Here is a 15173-nt window from a genome sequence, read left to right as displayed (position 1 = left end):
GTAGGAGCTGGTATTGGAAAGGATCTGGAAGGAGAAGCCGCTCTAGACGAGCTTTGATGGATTGGTGGTGTTCTGGGTTGAGGGAGCAGCATAAGTAAGGGCATGGCGCTGGGGGCTCACAGTGCTGGGCAAGAGCTGGAACATAGGTTAAGGGGGGAGGAGTCACAGAGAATGAGGCTGCACGAGTAGATCGGGGAGTGAGCATCAGGATGGCTGGATTTGACGTGAAGGCGCAGGAAAGCACTGGACCAGATCAGGGCCTTTGGAAGATGCATGAAGTAGCCTGGGACATTGAAATCTCACTCCTTAAATCTTCACTGACCTGGCCTGGGATGAATTTGAAATCCTTTGCTAGATATGTGCTGTGAATATTCCTAAGACAAGAGTCCCAGATGGAATCAGTGCAAGGCTCTTCTCCTTCTCCTACTACCATGTAGGAACTGCACTGGGAATCACATCTGCTAGGCTCAGGACACTCTGCTAAGAGTTTCCTTTTCTGGCCCTGAGAGGCCACTCTTGAGACAATGACAGGACAAAGGGCCAGGGTAAGCAGCTGGGGTGGATGCCCCTAGCAGAGCCTGAAAAGGTCAGAGTGGTTGGAGGGCAGGAGCTGAGTCTACCTGGTTCTTCCCTGTGTCCCCCAGTCCTTGCTCAGACCCAATCCAAGGAGTCCTTTCTATCTGAGTAATCATCAAAGTCCCCTTGGATGTGAAATTGTAGGTTTAAAAAAAGTCATTACAGTATAAGAACATTAATGGATCAGCCACTTATGAAAGTAGTTCCTGCACAAACTTCCCTCCCTGATCAATATCAGGATCAATCCCTGCACATGGTTTAAAGTCTTTGTCCACTAGATTCTCTGGCGTTGTTGGGTGGTGTAAGCGTCTGACTATAATAGGCACAAGGAAACTGAAATCTTGCAAAATTTGTGGGATTGAATGAAGTCTATCAAAGGGGTTCTTGAAGGAATCTTCTAATCCTATACAAAGCCATAGACAAATGAGAACCTCGCAGAATTAGACCAGTTAACAACAAAAGAAGATAAAATCAGCAACGATGATGTCATGATAGGAACCTTTCATCATTATGCTGTGGCAGTATAATACAAAATATAAAATGTCATGTCATGCTAGCACACAATTTTGTCCCAAAAATTATGCCCCCAACCCAAACAATACTTGATTTTTCCCTTGGGCATTGAAAGTTTTATCATGTAGTTGTAATGATAATCTTTATTTGGTCAAATATCAGATACTATTTTCAGATTTTTTAGTTTTGATTTTCAAAATAAAATACGAATTCAAACTTTTTTCCATTCAATATTTATTATAATATTTTGGTCCCTGTTTTAAGTGGATTCACTTGAGGTGTCCTTCCTCTGGTCCAATTATTGGGGGAAATAGAGAGCTCTTGTAGTTAATGTTTAATATTTGTTGAGTATATGAATGAATGGTTATGGAGCCCCTTTCAGAACCATGCTCGGGTCTCTCTTCCTTCTGCATTGTCTGCCCCACCTCAGATCATTCATTTATTCAACATTTAACAAGCACCTGCTGATTGATTGCCAGGTACCCTTTCAGGCGCTGGGGATACAATAGTAGACAAAATATAGAAAACTGCTTGCCTTTGTAGAGCTAATATTCTTATGGACTCACTGACCAATTTCCCTTTCCCCCAGCAATTTTATTCCCTTCCTAATAATGGGGACAGAAGTCCCTGTGGCATCTTTGCTCAGAGACCCAGTCACATTTGTCATTAATCAAGTTAGAGTTTATTATGCTGCAGTTGGAAAAAAAAAAAAAAAAGCAAGGTCTTAATTCATGCTCATGCTGCAGTAATATAATGCAGTCACACCTGGGTCCTGGTTTGAGAGATTCCTCGTTGACATATGCTTCCACGATCACAGTGGCAGGGCAAGGGACATGGCAGATCACACGCTGACTTGCTTTTTTAACTTCTTGGTGTAGTAGCATATGTACAATTCAAAATCACCCACTTTAACCACTTCCAAGTATACAATTCACTGATGGTAATTGCATTCACATTATCATGCTACCATCACCAACATCCATCACCCAAAATTTTTCATGACCTTAAACAGAAACTCTGTACCAGTTAAGCAATAACTTCCTTCCCCTCATCCTCTGTCCCCTGGTAACCTGTAATCCAGTGGCTCTGTGAACTTGCTTATACTAGGTATTTCATATAAGTGAGATCATGCAATACTTGTCTTTTTGCATGTAGTTTATTTCACTCAATATGATGTCTTCAGGGTTCATTCATATTGTAGCATGTACCAAAACTTCTTTTTTTTTTCAATTAAATAATTCTCTATTGGACACTTGGGCTGCTTCCACCTTTTGACTAACATGCTATGAGCTTTGGTGTACAAATATCTGTTCAAGTCCCTACTTTTAATCTTTGAGTTATGTGCCAAGAAATGGGATTGCTGGGTCTTAGGGTAATTCTATGTTCAACTATCTAAGGAAGCACCAAACTGATTTCCAGTGGCTGCACCCAGTGCTGGCCTTTAAAGCTTCCTCCTGGACATGGCACACATCACTTCCATGCATTTCATTGGTTAAAGCCTAATTTCAAGGGAAAAAGGAAGTGCAGTCCTGCAATGTGCCAAAGGAGAACCAGGAAGGTCTATCCAAAAGCATGACAGTCACCACAAGGGCATCTTCAAGAGAGAGGCGCCATAGCTGTTATCAGAATGCTAACTCAAATGGAGGATGGCAGAAAGGTCGTCTTGGCTTGGGTCCCATCAAGCATCTTAGTCCCCATGCCTGGCCACCAGGGTTCTGCTCTGATAAGCAGATCAGAATATCTGGTAGCCATTGGAGTCGACTTCTGCCACTCTCAAGTCCCAGCTTAACAAAGCAGCAGGTTAGTTTTAATGGAGAAAGTTCTGCCCATGGAGCTCCATTTCTTTGGGTCAATTCATCACTGAGCCTCAGTTCCCTGATCATTAAAATTGGATGATATATTTTTATTTTGACCCTGATCATAGACCTCTAATTAATTCATGGATGTGAAAGTTATAAATTGCTTTGTATAAAGCATGGATGGTCATTATCATTTTTATGATTTGGTGGTGGGTTTGAAAGGGTAAATTAGTGAGGACTCGTAACATGAAATAGAATCCCCTCTTCACTATTTTTACATCCATAATATTCATTTCTTTGAATCTTCAAGAGTTTTCCCAGATATTCCTTTTCTAAGAGATTCCTCACAAGTCTGCTGGGAGGCCCTCGACCAGCTCAGCCCCTCATCCCACCTTCCCCCCAACACAGGCCAAAGGTGCCCCCTCTCTGTTGAAAGTCAGCCCCATTCTTGCTCACACTGCTTTAGTTTGTCCCTGACTCCAGCTGAGTCACACACACCTGTCCAGGTGGAGGAGCACTGATTCTGTGCAGGCTCTAATACTGTACCCAGCTGGACATGGCTGGAAGAAGCAAGCAGTGGGAGAGCCCTGTTAACAGCCACGATTCTGGAGCCAGACTGCTTGGATTCAAATCCTGGATCTGCCACCAACTTGCTGTGTGACCTTAAGAGTTTTTACCTAATCTCTCTGGGCCTGCTATAAAATGGGGATTATCTGCCTCATAGGGTCTTTATGAGGATTAAACAAGAGAATCCTGCTGGCAATCAGGAAACACCCAATACCCCTTCTAAGAGTAGTCTAAGTAGCCAGACAGGCATGTGCTCCCTAAGAATGGGCAAGGAACAGGGGACGCCAATGCTCACCTCAGTTCCCCATTTGTTGTCTCGTAGAATGGCAGAGGGTGGGGGTGGCTAGATCTTTTCCAGAGTGACCCTGGACTGTCAGATTTGGAGGAGGGGCCTGGGTTCATAATGACTCAGGCAGGTTTGGCAGATGACCCTCTCCAGGCCATTTATTTGTTCATTCAACAAATTAAGTATTGAGGTGAATGAAAAAGCCTGGTTGTGAGGAGCTCTGTCTCTGAAGCCAGAGTCCAAATCCCAGCAACACAACTTAAGATAGGATAGCCTAAGCAAGGGATGGAAACTCTCTGAAATTCCGTTTCCTCATCTACAAAATGGGATAATAGCAGTGACTACTTCTTAGGGTTATCCTGAGGGTCACTTCAGCTAATTCATGAAAAACATTGAGAACAATGCCTGATGTATAGTAATTGTTCAATATGTGTTAGCTATTATCATTTCCTAAACTGTGTCAGGCACTATTCAGGTGCAGGGGAATGAACAAGGAACAAGACAGCTTCAGTCCCTACCTCATGGGGCTTACACTGTCCCCTGGGGTGTTAGGCAAGGACAGACCTAAACCAGCACTGGCTGTTCTGTGGGCTTGGTCAAAGAGGCCTGGGCACTGTGTGCATGTATGACAATAGCACCCCAGTCTGGAGCCCACATGGAGCGCGTAGCAAAGCTGACGCTCAAGTTGGGGTCCTGACTCCCTGTCCCCTGCCCTTGGACAGCCCACCCAGGCTCTCTGTGCCATCTGAGGTGACAGCATGTGCGGAGGAGTGGCCTTAGAGCTTGGCACAGACCAACCTGGGACCTAAGGCTGTGAATATATTCCTCAGCCAAAACCTGGGCTGGGGACCCTGGCATGTCTGGGTGGTAGGTCTGAGGGCTGTGGTTTGCCATGGCAACCATGGGGAAATGCCAAGAAGGCAGGTTTAGCTGGATGCAGTCTATTTTGGCAGGAGAGTAAAACAAGGAAGACATCCCAAAGAGAAAAGGAAATGAGAGTAATAGACAGCATTCAATGAGCTCCAGAAACTGGAGTAAGCATTTTATGTGCAGTATCTTACTTGTAATCTTCACAATAACTCTGAGAGATGGGCTACTATTTCACATGCCCAATATATAGATGGTGAAACTGAGTCTCAAAGGAGTTCCCAATAAGAAATACTAATTCCCAATGAGAAAGTGTTGAACAAGGAAGAGGAAAAGCAGGTTTCAGGAGCAGGGATTGACTTCCTAATCAGTCAATCCACTCCTTGGTGTTTGGGAAGGAAGCAGTACAAGGATGACTCATCAATTCTCTAGGAGACCCCAGTGCACAAGAGCAGCTCTGGAAGGGAGGTGGTTGCAGGTTGGATTCTAGAGTAGCCCAAGCACCACTCCAACATCCTGTGAGCTCCTCAGCAGGCAGGGACTGATGGGGCCGTAGGGATCCTGGAAGCTCTGGGAGGTGAACTCACCTTGCAAATGTGCCCTTAGAAAGGTGGGTGTAAAGTGAATTTGTAAAAATCGAGTCCAATTTTCCTAGCAGTGTGTGTGCTCATTTTCTGAGTGACCCTCAGTGGGCAGAGGTGCCCTCTCAAGAACCTTATTAGGCCTCCAGGGAACAAGCTTTCATTCACCTGCCAAGCATCACTTAAGTACATTTAAATCACCCTCTTCCTTGATTTTATAAAACTAAGACTCTTTTCAGAAACCCTACAGATAGCCCTCATTTATCTGGAGTTTTCAATTTTGGATGTGCTTATTTCTTCCTCCTCCCTTTAGCTGGAAGCCTCAGAAACCAGGGGTGGCTTGGCATGCAGCCTCCCCTAGCCTCCGCAGGGCCAGCCTTCCTGGACTTTGGCGCTGGCTGAACTCCAGTTCTCTCAGGCAGTCTGGGGACACTCTGAGCACTGAGAAGGCCTGGCCAGTTCCACCCTCATTTACCTCCCCAGTTCTTTATCCCAAAAGAAATGGCAGCCACATTCCTGGGATGGAATCCTAAGGGCTTGAGATGAACTGGAAAGAGAGGGGTTACCTCGACTATTTGACTCTTTAGGAATTGTCTTCCAGCCCTGAATAAGGAACCCAGAGCCAAGGCCTATTCCCACCCCTGACACCTTCCATTCTATTCATTCATTCATTCACCCCTTAGTCTTTCAACAAATGGAGCGCATGCCATTCATTCATCAAGTCATTCCCGTATTGAGCACCAACTATGTCGCAGGCACTGGGGGAGGAAGACATCTCTTGCCTAGAGTTCTAGGAGCAGACACCCCCCTGGTTGAGGGAGGGGTGGAAATAGGGGCCAGCTCCTTATCCCTCCTGCTCACTTCTGTGGCCCAGGGCCTAGCACAGTGTCTAGCACATAGTAGGTGCTTCATACACATGTGTTGAATGGACACACGGCACCTGGATAATGAGATAGAACATGAGTGGCACTGACTGTGCCAGTCAGCGGAAGAGTGTGTCTAGCACGCAACTCCGAGAAGCCTGCAGGGTGGTGGCAGCATTTGAGCTGGGCCTTAATGGCTGGGTAAGATTTCCACTGGGGGAGGGGGAAGGTGTGAGGGAGGCATTCCCAGCATCAGAAGCCTGAGAAGAGCTATGGAAGCAGGGAAAGGCAGGCTTGTTTGGAAGACAAGCGAGTGGTCTTGACCAGCTGGAGCATGGGGTAGATTGGTTGGGGTGGGGTGTAGGTATCAGAAGCATGGATTTGTAACCCACGTTGGCTGGGTGTGGCCCCGAGGTGGGGAGGTTTAGAAGGAGAAGACCAGAATGTAAGGACTCTGGAATTCTAGAAGCTTGGAACAATCAGACCAGATCCAGAGAACCCACTGACTCCACCCCCACTTTGATGGGAGTGTTGATACAGGGCTGTGGAGGGACAGTCCTTGGAGAGCAGGCTTCCAGTGGAAGGTTCCGAGATGGGGAAAAGGATGAGAACCCCCAAAACGAGGTAAGGGGCAGGGTGACAAGCCACAGAAGAATTGCCCGGCTGGCTTATAGTCTGTGTCAAGCCCACTTAGCCAAGAGGGTGTGGGGGAGCAACTCTGTAGACACACTATCTGGGAGGTATCTGGCCAGGAGAATGAGAAAAGCTTCCAGAATGTTTTCCCAGGTAGAGGAGCATGCCTGTCATGTTGTCTCCAAGACAACAATGAATTGGGGGTAAGAGAGGAGGGGGCTAGTGAGATGAGGTTGGCTTGACAGCCTGTAGGGGCCCAGCCCAGCCCAGGACATGCCCTTGTGGGGAGAGCTTACAGAAGAAGGCAAAGGCCAGAAACCCACAAGCCCCAGCAGGATCCCTTGGCTTTCCCATTTGCTTGCTTGACAGGATTATCTTATTCATCCTCCCAAGTTTCCTCCAAGGTGGCACATGCCTGATTCCATTATATAGATGAGGAAGCTAAGGCACAGAGAGGTTAGGTAACTCGCTTGAGGTCACATATTATGTAAGTGGCAGAGCCCAGGAGAGGACCTGGCCCAAGATCGCCCAGAGAGTCCAAATCCCAGGCCATGCTGGACCCTAGCCACTACTCCACAAGCAAGTGTCCCTCTTTTCAACCTCCTCCTTCTAAAAAGCAAATGTCCCCTGGAAAGGGAGGTATGAGACCTCCTTGACCACAGGACCCCTCTACTACTGTCCTAATAACTGAAGAAGAAGCAGAGCCCAGGACTCTCTGCTCCTTTCTCGGTACGCCCTTCTCCCATCCCATCCAAAAGGTAGCCGCACCACGCCGGCCACAGGGACCTCTCAGTCCAGTCTGCATCCAGCCTGGAACGCTGCACCTCACGCCATTCCAAGACAAACTGGGCCCAGCCCCCAGAACCCCCCGGGGAAGGCTGGGCCAGAGGCAGCCTCTGGAGCCTTGGCCAGGGGGCAGGGGCCTGCCGAGCTCACGGTGCAGTCAGGATCGCAGCAGTGGTTTCAGAGGCACAGAGCCAGGGGAAGCCAGCGGCTCGCGGCCCGCAGCCCCCGTTCACCACATCCCTGGCCCTCCCTCCCTCCTCTCCTGTATGCACAAAGCCTGGACTAGCAGGCAGCATGGGGGGAAGGGAAGGGGACAAAACAGCCTTCGGAGATTGGGCTGATTCCTTTCAGCTTGGATTAGCCTCAACAGCTTCTCTGATGCCCTGGGCCTGGCAGCCAGAGACCTCTCTCTCTCCCCTGGACCAATGGGAGACCCAGAAACGGCCAGCTTTGCATTGCGATCCCATATCCATTCATTCATTCAATAAATATTTCTTTGCTCTGCGGCAAGCACTTTTTAAGGGATTTGGGATACATCCATGAGAAAAACAGTCCCCAGATCCGCTGCCCTTGGGAAGCGGAGGCAGACGATAAACAATCAACATAATAGTTTATATACAGTATGTTAGTGATTGTGCTGTGGGAAAAATAAAAACAGGAGGAGGGATTGAAAGGGACAGTCGGTTGCAAGTTTAAGTAGGGTATTGGAGCTCAGCCTCCATGAGAAGGTGCCATTTGAGCAAAGGTCACCAAAGGGCAAGATAGCAAGGAAACAGAGTATGGGATGCAGGTCAGTTGGGCCTTGAGCCACGTGCGGAGCCACTTGCTCTGTTGGGAACAGACTGTGGGGGAAACGAGGCAGGTGACAGATTTTGAACATGTTGACTTGCAGTTTTATTTAATATCTGTCTCTTCCACTGGTTTATAGCCTCGTCTTCTTTCCTCCCCTCTGGGTGCCCAGCACCTAGGTGGTCACCAAAGGCTAGTGTCCTGTGGCGTCCTTGGGAGACTGCTGACATTCATTCATTAACTCGTGTCACTCTATTTACTGAGCAGTTATTTCATGCCAGCTGCTGCACGAAGTGCTTTGTATACATATTTTATTCAATTGAATCATCACAGGGCCTGAGAGATGGGCACTATTAGCGCCTTCACCTACCCTATCTGACAGATGAGGGAACCAGCAGTCAGGATTAAAAGAACTTCCCCAGGGTGTGTGAGGAAGTCACTTGTCAGCCAGGATTAAATCTCAGTTTGTCTGGCTCCAAAGGGCCCTTTCCAGAAAGACTGCAATCATTTGGGATTTGTAAGTTCTAGATTGTCAAGCCGTCTAGGTCTCTAACAGTCCTACTTTAGGGAGCCTCCTAGAACCTATACAGAGCTCTCTAGGTCCCGGGTCATCACAACATTTCGTTCAAAATAACAGTCCAATGCCCCAAATAATTCCAATCTTTCTTTGTGCCTCTTTAAAGACTATTAAAGGGGACCCAGTTTATAACTTTGGGCCATGCTCCCGAAAAACCTCCTCCTGCCCCTCCCCAATTCTCCCACGCCCCCTGGCTGCTCTAAGGCCTCTGTGCGGCTCCTCCATCCCTCTTTTCCATCCTTCACTCTCTTCTGCAAGCTCCAGCCTATGAAACTTAGGGTTCTCACCTCAACCGATGGTTTTCCAGATTCAGGATCCCAAAAAAACAAGACTCTGGGCAGGCAAAGGCAGGGACGGAGAATGGGGAAGGGAAACCCCTATTTTGACTCTATCACACTAACATCAACCCGTCTCACCCCCTCAGACCGGCTCACCCAGCCGCCCTTCCTGAGGCCCGGCCTTGGTTTCTCCCACACTCTCCTAGAGACCCATTAGTGCCTTCTTCCCGTCAAGGCTCTCCTGGGAGTTCCCTGTGGCCTCAGGTTGGGATGGTGTTGGGGGGAGGATGCTCAGCTGTATTTGCTCTGGGCCCCATATCTCCAGGGGATGGCCTCGGGCTCCTCCCAGGAGAAAGTCCCACATAATCACCCATTCTGCCTGTATGTTCCTCCAGCACCCCAAATTCTTATCCAAAGCCAAGCGCTTTTCTCCTGAGGCCTGCTCGGGAATACTAACCTTTGTAAGGGCGTTTCGAGCTTTAAAATGAAACAATTTGTGTACCTAGCACATTTTCAATGTTTAATAAATTCCAGCTGCTGTTAGTATTCTCTTTCCCAATCCCCCAATTTCCCCTGCCATTAAATTTTAAGCTCCTGTTCTCAGAACTTAATTCAAGGCCTCGTATACAGCAAGTGGTCATAAATTCTGGGTGAATCAAAAATAAATGGATTAAACAGGCTCTGCAAATTTAAAGTTTACTCTTTCCAAGGGAGCTGGCATTCATAAGGGGTCAATTCTGAGTGAGTCTGCCCTCTGTCACCTGATCTCCCTCAGCCATGCCCCAACTCCTTCCTCAGAAGCTTGGAAAGGGCACTGGGGCAGGGTGGGAAGACTCTGTTGGATAAGATGCTCTTGGCGAAATTCCACCCCAAGGTGGACTGAAGCTTAAGTCCAAGTTCACCACACCTGGCTAGTTCCCTAAGGCAGCGTTCTCTGATCAGTCTTCTGGACAGGATTGGACCAGGAGGAGGAGGAGGAGGGAGAGAGGGTATGAATTGGAGGGCCACTGGGGGGGGGGGGGGCGGGCAGGGGGGAGCCATGGCTCAGTCAGGAAATGATCTGTGCCATCTTGTTCTGCGAGTCAGCATGGTTTTTCTCTGGCCACCAGGAGAGAGAACTCTGAGAGAAAGCAGCTGGGGATATAGCAGCTCCCTCTTGGAGCCTTATCTACCTTCCTGTCAGTCAGCCTGACAGAAGATAAGCCAGGCTGAGAGATGTCTGGCCTGAGCCACAAAGGAGAACATAATTAAAAAAACACTGCTGGCCTGGCAGAGTGGGTTGGGAGTTCCTGAGGATTCAAGGTCCACAGGATGGAGGTATAGAGTATGGATTAAAGTGGACTTACTGATAGTCTATTCAGGAACTATTGTAATTAGTAATCGAAGAAAATGTGGCATTGGTGTGGAGAAAGTGGCCATGGTGGCTGCTGGGGGTAGGGAGTGGGAGGAAGAGATGAGATGTGGGGGTGTTTTCAGGACTTGGAGTTGTCCTGGGTGGTGCTGCAGGGACAGTTACTGGACATTGTATGTCCTCCCATGGCCCGCTGGGTGGACTGGGGGAGAGTGTAAACTATAATGTGGACCATTGACCATGAGGTGCAGCGGTGCTCAGAGATGTATTCACCAAATGCAATGAAAGTCTCATGATGATGGAGGAGATTGTTGTTAAGGGGGGAAGAGCGGGGTGAGGGGGGTGGGGGGTATATGGAGATCTCATTTTTTTAATGTAATATTAAAAAAATAAATGTCATATTTTTTTAATGTAATATTAAAAAAATAAATGAAGACAAAAAAAAACAAAACAAAAAAAAAGAGGACCTAGAGTGGAAGAGCTTCCTTCTTTGAGAAAGGGCAGAGACATCAGCATTCATTGAACAGCCTTGCAAATAAATGGTAACAGGCTACCAGCCTGTGGAATCATGCCTGGTTCATACAGCACAGAGAGGAAATCTCCAGAGTGAATCTGACCTCAAAGTTGTATTTCACACCCTTTGTCTGATTTTTTTCCTATTCCCACCCCAACCCCGCAAAGACAAGTGGTTACTTGGGAGGTCTCAGGAGCCTAACAGATAACAGATCATTGCCCTGGTAAGTGCTAAAAGGGTTTCACTGATGAAAGGCATCCAAGCTTCTATTCATTCAGTCAGCCCTGAGGATACAATGGGAAGCAAAACTAGACTAGGTCCCTGCACATACACACAATAACAAAATTATCCCACAAATGAAGACATCACTGCGAACTGGTAGAGACCTTCTCTGATGGAGAGACACTTGGTGCTGTGCGAAGGGTGTAGGGGGATGCAGGACAGGAGTGGTCAGGCTTCCTTGAGGAGGTGTCATTGGAGTTGACCCTGAAGGATGACTAGGAGCTTACTGGTTTAAAAAAATGGGTTACAGGGTAAGTTTTCCAGGTAGTCTGGCAAGTACAAAGGCTGAGTTGGGGGAAATCAGACACATTTGAGGAACGGAAAGGAGACTGGTGAGACCCACAAAGTATGTTTGGGGGAATGTGTTGGCTGGTGGGCTGGAGGGGCCAGCAAAGGCGAGACCACACAGGGCCTGAGGCCATGTGAAGGGTTTGGGTCTTTATTCAAGGAAAACAGGAAGCCACTGGCAGGTAAAGAGGGTGATGAGGCCAGAGACCTGTCTCATTTGTGTGTTGGTACATTTGTTCTGGCCACGGGTAGAGAGTGGAATCCCAGGGGGAGCCGCAGATGCAAAAGGCCAATTAGCAGCTACAGACCAGGAAGCAAGGAGGAGAGAGGGTTGTGGTCAAGGACACTGATGGTAGAGCAGGAAAAAAGCGGATGGACTCAAGGCCTTGTAAAATCACAGGACTTGGCAATGGATTGGATGTGGGGGGTTGCAGAGAGGCCAGGAATGGTTCCCAGGCTTTGGACTCCCTTCACAGCAGGGTCTTCTGGGGTTCTCCCCACCCCCTCACCATCCATGAGTTGTCTCTAGGGTTAGACCCACGATTGTCAGAGAAGGAGTTGGGGAGCTGTAGCAGTTTGGTATTGTTTATGAATTCCGAAAGTAGATACTGGATTATGTTTGTAAACTGGTCTGCTCCTCTGGGCATGTTCCCCTTTGATTGTATTGAGTTCAGAGGTTTCACTTTTGCTTGATTAAATTAAAATTAGGGCTTTGATTTGGCCATGTCAGTAGGACGTTGAGTCCTGGGGGGTGGGGACTCACAGAGAAAATGAAGCAGCAGAGAAGAGAGTTTTGATGCTAGAGTCCCGAGAAATAAACACACAGAATACAGAGGAATAGAGCTGGCTCTGTAGACATGGTAGAGACCCCAGGAAGAGAGAGAGCCTGAGATTCTACAGCTGACCTTGTTGAGAGAACAGAGCAGCTGAGCCCGGGAAGAAATGAACCCTGGGAGGAGACACGAGCCTTCTACCAGCCTACAGCTAAGATAAAAAGAAGCTGGGATCATGGAGCAGCCTGAAAAGGAAAGGGGAACCCTTGCTGAGACCGTCAGCCATCTTGCTCCAACATGTGGCAACAGACTTTGGTGAGGGAAGTAATTTAGTCTTTATGGCCCGGTGACTGTAAGCTTCTACTCCAAATAAATACCCTTTATAAAAGTCAACCAATTTCTGGTATTTTGCATCAGCACCCCTTTAACTGACTAATCCTGGAGCTATCCCAATCTCCTCCTTTTACAGAGGAAATATCTGAGGCTCAAGGGATTCCAGAATCTCTAGCATTCATCCTGAGTTGGGAGAGCATGGTCTGCTGGAGAGAATTCCAGGCTGGATGTGAAGCTACTCAGACTCTAGCCCTGACCATGTTCCAATCCACCGAGTGAGTTCAGGCAGGTCCCAGCCCTCCAGGTCTCAGCTCTCCTACCTGTGCAATGGAAAGATATAATTACCACCTGCTCTCTTCTCAGGGATGTCTGACAATTATCACTGTTACCAACCGGAAAGCCCTGGGGGAAGATAAAGAGAACGATGCTCTGATGAGGTGTTGGATGGGAAAGTGGGTTGGGGAGGCATGGGGGGCCTCTCCCCACTTCCTGCCTGCCCTGTCTCTTGCAGGCTCTGAAGGCTGAGAAGCCAGCAGGATGCCCGGCCTGCTGAACCAGATGACAGGGGCAGCCCTGCCCCTCACCACGTCTGATGTCACCTCCTTTGTTAGCGGCTATGCCCTGGGCCTGACAGCCTCCCTCATCTATGGCAACCTGGAAGCTCAGCCCTTCCAGGGTAAGGACCCCTGTGGGCGCTTCCCCCTGGACCACCCCCTTGTCCAGGTTAAGTTCCTGTGCCGCCGTTTACTAGCTGATTGACGCCGGGCAAGTCACGCAACCCCTCTGAGTCTCCAGTTCCCCATCTGTAAAGTGGAAATATCATTTCTGCCCCGCAGGCCTCAAGGCTAATGTTAAGGAGGGTCGGGGTTTGGCCCCAGGTTTGGGTTCAGACCCCACAAGTAACACCCAATGGGGAGAAAGCCAGTCTACACTCTTCTGGGAGCCTTGAGTAGGAGAGACACAAGATCCAGTCAAAACCAGAAGCCGCCCCCCCCACCAAGTCCTAGGTGCCCTCTGCCCCTAACTCACCGTGTGGCCTTGGGGACTTCCTCAGTCAGGCGGTTCCTCTCGCCTGTCCCGGCGCCGGGGGCTGCGGTAGGAGCGGGTGAGGTCATGGATGAGGAAGGACAGCGTGGCCTGGAAGCAGCCTGCCAACGTGAATCATCAGCGCAGGCAGTCAGGAACGTGTGCGGACGTTCCCGGCAGAGCCACTTGTCAGCCCCGGGGTCCAAGTGCTCTCTCCGCAGTAGGAAGGGGAGTTGTGGGAACGCCCTGCCGGGCCGTCCGGCGCTTCCACAGGGAAAGGATTCTTGCCATTAGGATTCTCTTCCCATCCGCAGCGACGGGGCACCTCACTGCCAAGTCTCGTGTCCCTGGGCGTGCCCCCTCCAGCCCCACAGGCTCTGAAACCATTTCAGGGCCCAAAAGGAACCAGCAGGGAAACTTTCTTCCCCTCAGGAATCTCCTGGGCTGGACAAATGACCCTGTTCCTCCTGGGACTCCTAGAGAGGGTGGCTGCAAATAGGACCCACCTGGAGGCCAGGGGATTAAATCACTGAATGTCTTTGGGACAGCCCTTTGTCTTTCCACATGCAGAAAGAATCCCCATTTTATAGATGAGGAAAATGAGGCCAAGAGGCAGAGGAAGCCGGGTTGATGGAGGGTCCCTGTGGGCCCAGCGTTGTGCTGCCCCAGGGGCACCAGTTAAATTAACTTACTTATGATGAACTGAGATAAGACCTTGCTACTCTAGTATGTTCCTGGAGCTATCACCAGCACCCTGGGGAGAAATACAGATTCTCAGGCCTTGCCCTGTACCTACAGAATCAGAATCTGCATTTAGCAAAAGCCTTTGGTGATTTGAGTGCACATTAAAGTTCGGTGAGGTATAAAATCCTCAGCACATAATATGGGGCCCCTGGCTTAATAAATGGCAGTTCTTTTTTCAATTCTCACAAGGGCCCTACAAGTTTGGCTTTATTGTTCCCATCTTACAGATAGGGCTATGAAGCTCAGAGAGGCTACACATACGAGTTCACCCAGCCTCCCTCTCAATATGGCAGGGCCCGGATTAGAGCTCCATCTACTTCTTCCAAAGCCCCAGCTGCCCAGGGTCACAGGTGGCCAGCTGGTGGCCCATGGACCAAATCCACCACACACCTGCGTTTTACTAGGCCCACACAATAGGTTATAAAACTTCCAGGTTTCCAGTCTCTTTGAAACACTCAGAAGCTCCAAGCACATTGGGCTCACATGCCTGCCAAGTACCAGCTGGCAGGAAGGGGGAGAAGCTGCCCCTTCCCCATTTGCTCCATCTCCCACACGGTGCAAGCTGCTGTGCTTACCCCTCCCAGCCCCGGAGCCGTTTAAGGACCCAACCCCTTTTCTGCCAAGTCCTCTCTGGCATCCACTAAGTGGCAGTGTGAGCCACCCACCTGGCAGGCTGGAGGCTGGGGGTCCTTTCCAGGGGTGGGGCATGCAGGGCGGGACACCCCAAGATGCCAAGCCCCACGCTCC

General features: G+C 49.1%; 1 protein-coding gene across 3 annotated transcripts in view; it reads left to right on the top strand.

The window, feature by feature from the left end:
• VWA5B1 (von Willebrand factor A domain containing 5B1) overlaps window positions 1-15173 on the top strand; it is a 72566-nt gene that overhangs the window by 4950 nt on the left and 52443 nt on the right. For 2 of the 3 annotated variants that reach the window (XM_058304242.2, XM_058304244.2), the window contains one exon: window positions 13168-13332. In XM_058304242.2, the coding sequence (XP_058160225.1) occupies window positions 13194-13332 (139 nt within the window). In that variant the 5' untranslated portion in view covers window positions 13168-13193. Of the gene's footprint in view, window positions 1-6609; window positions 6677-13167; window positions 13333-15173 lie in introns of those variants that run through there. The other variant, XM_058304243.2, reaches the window with a different exon arrangement.

This window comes from Dasypus novemcinctus, chromosome 9 (genome assembly GCF_030445035.2).
Source record: "Dasypus novemcinctus isolate mDasNov1 chromosome 9, mDasNov1.1.hap2, whole genome shotgun sequence".
Classification (NCBI taxonomy): Eukaryota; Metazoa; Chordata; class Mammalia; order Cingulata; family Dasypodidae; genus Dasypus; species Dasypus novemcinctus.
Note: the sequence above shows the minus strand (reverse complement) of the source record. Positions and strands in the feature narration are given on the sequence as shown.